General features: G+C 39.8%; 1 protein-coding gene across 1 annotated transcript; it reads right to left on the bottom strand.

Moving 5' to 3' along the window:
* Positions 1-689: 689 nt before the first annotated feature.
* sox21b (SRY-box transcription factor 21b) lies at positions 690-1,424 on the bottom strand. Its single transcript, XM_068032949.1, has one exon. It carries the CDS (start codon positions 1,422-1,424, stop codon positions 690-692), a length of 735 nt encoding a protein of 244 aa, XP_067889050.1.
* Between the last annotated feature and the right edge of the window lie 6,975 nt (positions 1,425-8,399).

Here is an 8,399-nt window from a genome sequence, read left to right as displayed (position 1 = left end):
TTCTACAGCTTCCATCTTCTGGGAAGTTGGATGATGGAAACACCAGGTAACAAGTCGTAGGTTAAAAGCTACATTTACAAATATACAGTCCTTTCTTGTTGCCTGTATAGTTTGTTCAGGTTCAAGCGTTTCACGATATACACACAGCTAAGGACAGAGCAATAGTGATTTTTTTTTAGATTTACAATTTGATTGAAAGTCTCAGGTTCTGTCTCAGTACGATGCAGATAAAGAAAAAGGATAGTAGTTTACTTCAACAGCTGTTTATATTTATGTGCAATATTCAGGAATTCGGACTGCGATTTTTCTTTTACACATTTACAGTATTTCCTTTGACTTTTCGTCGCGTCGTAATGTGACTGCAGAAATGGAGCAGTTGTCTCTGGTTCATCCAAGTCCAGGGTTGAAAATATATACACACACACATAGGTTTTAACAAGCAGTTAGAATTGGCGGTTTGTTTTCCTTTTACAAACAATTGCAGTCCTTCCCCGTCCCCCTAAAAAGTTTTTGTCAGGTCATAATTTGAGCTCAGTTATCTGGGAAGCGGTTCATTCCAAGTGATCGCGTAACACAACAGACGGGAAACTACCTCTGCTGCATCATTAGTTTCTGTTTCGATTTTAAAATTTTCCTTTTAAAACAACCCATGTCTTGTTTTCAAATCAAAAGAAACTTTTTGCCTCCTGTCATAATGCAGCTGCATAGGCAGGATAAGGTTCTAGTGTAGGCTTGCTCATACCCGGGAGGAGGATGTAAGCAAGGGGAGGCTGCAGTCCTGAAGCCGGCCAGGCGGTGCAATTGCACGGCAGCATGTAGCCTGGATTACCGGGCGACGGGTGCGTGTGAGTGTGAGCCCCGCTGAACGCCGCCGCCGCCGCAGCAGCAGCCGCGGCAGCAGCGCTCGCCCCGCTTTGATAAGCCAGCGGAGAGGCGTATTGCAAGGAAGGCAAGGAAGTCGGCGAGATTTCGGTCATTTTGGAGCCCAGATGGCTCGCTTCGAAAAGCGAGTACGGGTTGGCTGTCGCATGCGGGAAAAAAAGCCTGGCTTTCTCCGTCGCGGTGAGCAAGGAATCTGGCAGGACGCTGGCGGCAAGCCCGGCCGATTTGATCCCGTCTTGATCCGCCAGGTAAGGCATGGGGAAGGCGAATTTGTCCTTCTTCAGCAAGGTCTTGGGCTTGCGTCTGGGTCGGTACTTATAATCCGGGTGCTCCTTCATATGCAGTGCTCTGAGCCGCTTGGCCTCGTCGATGAAAGGTCTCTTTTCAGATTCTGTTAAAAGTTTCCACTCGGCCCCCAGTCTCTTGCTGATTTCGGAGTTGTGCATTTTGGGGTTTTCCTGAGCCATTTTCCTTCTCTGTGCCCTGGACCACACCATAAAAGCGTTCATGGGGCGCTTAACGTGATCTGCAGGCTTAGACATAATGACAGCAAAAATCAATAAAATCACCAGCAGGTGCTTCCACTTCCCAAACTTCAGCTTAAACTTTTTGATCACTTGAGTGTTTTTGTCCCTTGTCAACAGATCAAAGTCATAACAATCCCTTTTCAAATCTATGCAGCTAGATTTTAAGGAACGGTAGATTCCCACGCCAGGTGTGTGCAGTCTTTTCGTATCGATTGCTTGAAGTGGACTCGGGGCGTTAAGTGTACCGTCTCTCTCAGCCTTCCCGAGTAGTTCTTCCGTTGTCTGTTAAACCTGGCCAGCTTCTAGGCGGAGGATCTAGTTCGTTAGGAATGAGGAAAGTCTGCCGATCGCAGGAGACCATGTGAACCTAACTTCAAAGCAGGTAGACTCCAGGACATGCGCAGTCTTTCGCACGCAACCTCACATAATCACTAAGGCGTTGTTAATTAAATGTTTATCCAATCGCGAACAGGTCAAGCACATCGACAAGACTCTTTTTAAATATGTATACATACATAATCATTTTAATGGCTATTTTTCTTTTATTTTTAAGGCTGGTCTAACACAATGTCCCAGTACTATGTGACTGTTTTATTGCTCTACAAATTGTTGGCTCCTAATTTAACTGTTAACTGCCTTGTTGTTAAGCAGGTTTATCAGAGCACCTGATCCCAAACTGATAAGTGTTATCGGAAGCGATTATTTAACAAACCAGTCCCAGTCATGCAGGAATCGAAGATTAACTGGAACGATTATAGGCCGTTTTTAAAAATTAATATCGGATGGATTTTAAATATTCCAGATGCAGTTTCTAAACTATCAAGGCATCGCGAGTGTTAGTATTTAACAGATGTTTTATATATCTGGGAAATGTTGATACTAATAGTAAAACAATTAGTGTTGAAGGTGAGTAACTCAAGATGAATGCGGAAGTAGTCTACAAAGTGAAAATGTTTATGCCAACCCCGAAGTGTACAGACTCTTGGATTGGTGAGTGTACCCGTATTAATTAGATAAGATCGAAAACATCCTTTTGCTGGAACACGCATTCACAATAAAAATGTTTTAAAATGTTGCTGTATCTAAGTTCAATAATTATTAACCTTTTCTTTACAAAACAAGCAACTCCTTCATTACTTGCAAATGATTTCAACATTGTACTCTGAATTTTTATTGATATAAACAATTAAGTTTTATTTTGTGTTTATTAAACTTTCGGGAATTAGGTACGAAATGGTCCCGCCACACTCATTACTAAAATATCTTTCCTAATAAACCGAATAACTATGACTGCGTCTGGCCTGTAATTGTACACCTAAGTAACTGACAGTATCAACAGAAGGTAAATATGCTTTTGGCACAGAACATGAATTATGGTGTCCAGTCCAACACTGGGGACGTTCTAATCCAATTAGGAACTTAAAGAGAATTGTTACATCGGGGGTGGGGGTGGACTAGGTCACTTTGCTATTATGAAAAGTGCAGGACGTACGACAGAGGGTGACGTATATTCTCCCAGTTAATTTCAGATATGAGTAAGTTGTAAAAATTGGTTGCTGAAACATTTAATCCTATTTTAAAGAGTAACTAGGCCAGTCAGGTTTACACGTGTCTCCTTCGTATTATTTTTGGCATCAACATGCAAGACGCCCTTATACCAGGAAATATTATTATTTACAATTTAAAATCACTCATGACAATCGTGCTTGTGTAATATCATATATATATATAATGCAGAATTTCACGTAGTGGAGATTTAAAAACTTGTTCATCGTTTTTACGGATAAAGTAAAGTCCATTCTGAATGCGATACAAAAGTGAACTTTCAAAATACTTAAGTAATTGTAATTTAGAAACAAGTACAAGCAAGAACAATGTTTAGTCATTTGGCGACTGTAAGCACGCAGAAAACATACAAAGTATGTCAACAACATATAACATGTATTTAAATAAATGGAACAGTCACTGCATTATATAAATAATGGGTACATTACCCAACATATGCAATTAGACCAATGAACACATGTTTTGAATATTGTTGTAGATAAGCTGCATTATATATATTTAAAATACTGAAATAAAAATGGATAAATTTGTTTGCAAAGGGCAGGATAAAACATAAAGGCCCATCCGCTATTCACTGTGACGCTTCTCAATGCGCCATTGTCAAGAAATGTGAATCTTAAAAGGAAAGTAATTCCTCTTGATCATTTCCATTGCTTAAATTCTCACAGTGAGTGTAAATATTGGGTTGCGAATTTTTAGGGATCCAGATACCTAGCAGCCCGGTATTCCACAGAAATTAATTTCAACTGTTCAGCTTGTTAAAATAATTTAGCAGCAAGTACTGATGCTGTAGGAGAGGTGGCACGTTATTTTGACAGTCGATTTCTGCGACTTTTCTTCACGATGGACATTAAAGACGTGCTCGCATCTTGAGGAGATTAGGCTTTTACTTTTCTGATTTTACTTTGTATTCCAGTGTCTCGGCGCAGTCTACGTATTATCTGACAATCCATCCATTGTACGAAGCCGCAGCACCACTGCCACAGCTCATTTTAACTATCTAACGTTGCCAAGTGCAGGCTTGCATTGTACCTTCAACCAGTTGATTTATGATAATCCCTATCTATTTTCTCGCTTGTCAGTTTTATAAGTAATATATAAGTCAATAATTTTAGAAAATTCACAAAAAGAATATCATAGAAGCTAACGTTACTAGCCTTGCATTACAGTATCTATAACTTTTTTGGGATTCGTGGTTTAATATATGGATGTGTTTGTTTGTTATGTGTGAGTTAAAGAAAGGAGAAAATATTTGAAACCTTCAATTAATCCATCTGTGTGAGTGGAGCTGTGCTTTCACGTGTCGTGGTGACGGGATGAGGGTTTGGGGGGATGGGGGGTGGGCGGGGAGATGATGTTGAGTTATGCATTGTGTGCCTGCAGCCCACAGGGTGTAGGTGAGCAGGCGCAGTGTGTTGGTGCGCTTTAACTTGTTTGGATAGCAGCTGGAATGCTTGCGGACAGTGTTGCGGCGGGCGGTATCTTACAGTAATGGCACAGCGTGGGTTTCGGGGTGCGAGGTTCCAACCTCCCCGCCTCCGCCATCACAGCCTTTAATAGCCACATCGGTAACCTACCCCCTCCAGATACATTTTGATCAGGTGTGATAAACTTGCACTTTTACTAACGACCAAATTCCATAGTTGCATGTTTTATCTGTAATTCCATAACACACAGCCCAGAGTACCATCACCCACTTTTTATACTGACACAGATTTCCACACTTTGCTCCCCTCCATTAAGAGAAGCACATGGCATTGGGCATCTCAGGAATTCATAACGTTGAAGGAGACAGGAATTTATTAAGTCTCTCTGATATTTTGTCAATATTTGAGTAAAAAAATGCAGACGGGGCGAAATATTTTGAAAAGAAGATAGGGTCGCCGTTTAATTTTAGAAGCAATGATATATACCTGTGCCATCGAAAATAAGGGCAAATACTATTTCTACTGGTGCGATATTATCTTATTCGACTTCAAACAGCCTGTCTTCGCCTTATTAATGCTGTGGTTAAATTCCGTATAATTTTATAAGCTGCCTTTTCGTTTATTTGGAAACTATTATGTATCTCGTGGCTTGAGAATGAACTCCAAGTAAATGCCTCGTGGATTATGATTCATACTTAATTTATAGCTGCATACTCATTAAATCAATTACATTTGATTTACAAATACAGTTCAAATAAAGATAGTCGGTATACACCCTTTTAATTTTGCACAATGCGTTTTAATAATTTGCATCCATCAGAAATTTTTGACATTTTGTCCTGCTTTTTTCGTATTGACACTTGTCATGATCTGTCATGGAATGAAATGATTGGGCGATCATAGCGAACTAATTTCTGTGTCCAGAGTAATTATCTCCGACATGGTTAATTAAACCTATCAATTCCTCGCCACTTTGCAGTTGTCATACACAAGCACTTCGCCGCACGGAACTTCCTCTTTCATGGTGGCAATAAGACTCCGAAAAAGGGGAGGGAAGAGAGAGGGACTCGCTTTAAGCTATCTGTGAGTGGCAACTGTATACAGTATGAGAATGTGCTAAGAACGTGTGGGAGAGAGGATAATTCGCCTCAAAACCCTCTCGGGAACAACAGCAAATCGTGTGAAGGAAGTTGCCGATTTGAAATACGTCTCCAACAACGGATAAAAAAGATGTACTGAATCTGAGAACTAACAACAATCTTTTCACCAGCAATCCCATAATAGCAATATTTACAGAGAAAGAAGCCACTAACCCTTGAATTAAGCTAGGACATCAACTAAGGGGGGAGTTGGGAAGGAAGCCGAAATGAGGACAATCACTTTTCGAAAGTTTCAAAGTCCACGTTTCTTTTTTGAGTCATATTTTGTCTGACAGTCAGTGTGCATCACATGAAGGGAAACTGGGAACGGTTTTACTCGAACGCTTCCGCACTGCAAAGTTTGGACGTGCCTGGAGCCATTTGCCAACAGTTGATAAAATAGCGAGTCTGCAGCTAGCTGTGTGTGTGGAGAGTAAACTAAAGGCACCAGACATCCCCATCAAACAGAAAATAACTGGAGACTGCACCCGTAAAACTATAGCTTTTTGTTATGACGTTATTTATTTTGACTTAGAGAGGGGCATAAGTAATAAACCAAGAAAACCCAATCAGGCTGGTTTAATATGAATATTGTTGCTTTTACATATGTTAGACATGGAAACAACCTGTTTTACTGAATATGGTGAATACCAAAATAACTGTCTCATTGCTGCTATCCCTTTTCTAAACAAAAGTGCAGAGGTCAGCAAGAGTATAAAGGCCGGTATTAATTCACCGTTTATTTCCCTCGTTTTTCCCGTTCTTTCACTCTCTTCCTTTCTTTCTTTTCTACAGCAGACGTAGAAAACGGATTTGAAAAGAACTTTCGTTTGGCGCGTTTATCCAGTCGAGGAGGTTTTGTGCCCGAACAAAACCCTGGGTTGGGAGGTTTTGTGAGAGTGTTGTTTGTTGAAGTGGAGAAAGAAAAACCGGCGGCTTTTGCCTCATTGTGTGGAAACCAATCAGTGGTATTTGGAAAACTGTTAGCATTGTGCAGTTATTCTTGTCTTTTGTGAGGGGATTCTTTTCACAAGGTTTTTTTTTCAGCCGATCCAGCTGGCCAGAATGAATAGCAGTGCAATGTGTACACGCTTTGTCCCGCTAGCCCTTCAAGTAGCCCTTATTGAATAGACTAAGTTGACACTGCATGACAGTGAAACAACATAATAAAAAATACATGAGCCACTGAATAGAAGCAGGCGCATAAATAAATAAATGGGTGACCAAAACTGGATAAACTGAATAACAAAACGGTGAAAGGAGAACAAAAAGATATTTAACACGCTAGATTAGCATTAGAATGCAATCTACAAGGCAGAACAATTGATGAATAGGTTTACCGGCCGAGAAAGAAATGGACTAAATGCCTTCTGAATAGATATGCTTTGCTGGATTGAATGAGAAAAGGTGGAGTTCGAGTTATGCAAATGAATGAGAGAGTGAGGGAACTTTTTTAAAAGACAGGAAAGCTCCAGCTCAGGATGTTTACTAAAGCAACCCTAGCACCCTAGCTATTTTTGTTTTACTGTCTTGTGATGAAACAACATAATACGTGTTGGAAGTTCAGCATTCCCTATCAGCCAATCTTTCATCAAATATCATTTAACGATCCATGTTTTTTACTGCAAGGCAAATAACATTTACTACCACGGATACAGGAAAGTTGAAGCTAACTCCATTCAATTCAATGAAAAGACTGTCAGATCGATGCTCAAAAAGCGACAGCAAATATCACGGAGCTGAATTGTTTTATCACACCCACTGATTTGATTTACATTTTATAGTCACAACAGAACATGAGAGAGAACAAATGCAATGTGTAAATGTGTGAATCATACTAATTATTCATTAGTATCAGACACTTGAATGTTGACGTTGGGATTTGTAGGGGTATGCGTAAAGCGAATGGCTGTTGCTTTTTGGGCTAACAGGTGGAGCACGTTCACTTATATTGCAATTTATGACATAAATTTGTGTCAGACTTGCGTTACTGAAGTTTGAAACCGGTGCAATTATAATTCAAACACTTTGCAGACAATAAATTAAAACAAAGGAAATAATACATTTGTACCTGGACAATTTTTGATTTATATTGATGGGCCAGGGAAGAGGCAGACTTGCCGTTAGAAATAGTGAAAATCTTTTACCTGGGTGGGGTGGGAGATAGAAGTTACATAATATTTCGTTTAATCCTGGTGATTTTGCACAAAAGCAGCTGGATGATATTTTTGTGTTGGAATGAAATGTTATAAAGTGACTTTCCTCTCTATCGCAACGTTTGGTAAACATAGAAGAAAGTTTACCAAAAGATACAGGCAATTAACCTGCCCGTCTCTTGAAACAAAAGCAGGTATGCGGTGTAACTCTTAAAGTACACTGAAAAAGGAATTGGTAACAATTAAAGAAGATGGAAGGCGGAAATATATATATAAAAGATGCTGGAAATACAGAGTAAATTCATCTGACCCTGTAAAGTGAAACAGCGCGTTAGAGTTTGGACTCCAAGAATCCCGAAAGTTAATACCTTCCCGTTTTCAGTTCTCAGAATGGTCTACATCCAAAACATTAAACTAAAATCAAGGAGGAAAAAACGCAATTTCCTCTATTACTCCTTTCCCTTTGTTAAACGGTTAGGGCTGAAATTCATGCCTTTGCTAATTTTGGCAAGAAATCAGATATGAGTTAAATTGGGAGAGAAATATGGGCTTCAGTTGTGTGGTTTGGTTCATTTGCAGATTTAAACACTTCTTTTTGGTAAAATCAATGGCTCAACTTCCAGGCTCATGAAATGGAGGTCATGTAACCGCCAGCACCTTATAGTTTGAATCATTTGCTGCTTTAAGCAATTCATTCTTGCA

The sequence above is a fragment of the Heterodontus francisci genome, chromosome 6 (genome assembly GCF_036365525.1).
Source record: "Heterodontus francisci isolate sHetFra1 chromosome 6, sHetFra1.hap1, whole genome shotgun sequence".
NCBI lineage: Eukaryota > Metazoa > Chordata > Chondrichthyes > Heterodontiformes > Heterodontidae > Heterodontus > Heterodontus francisci.
Note: the sequence above shows the minus strand (reverse complement) of the source record. Positions and strands in the feature narration are given on the sequence as shown.

Coding starts and splice junctions, on each gene's coding strand:
- sox21b (XM_068032949.1), bottom strand. CDS start 1,424: ATGTCTAAGCCTGCAGATCACGTTAAGCGCCCCATGAACGCTTTTATG.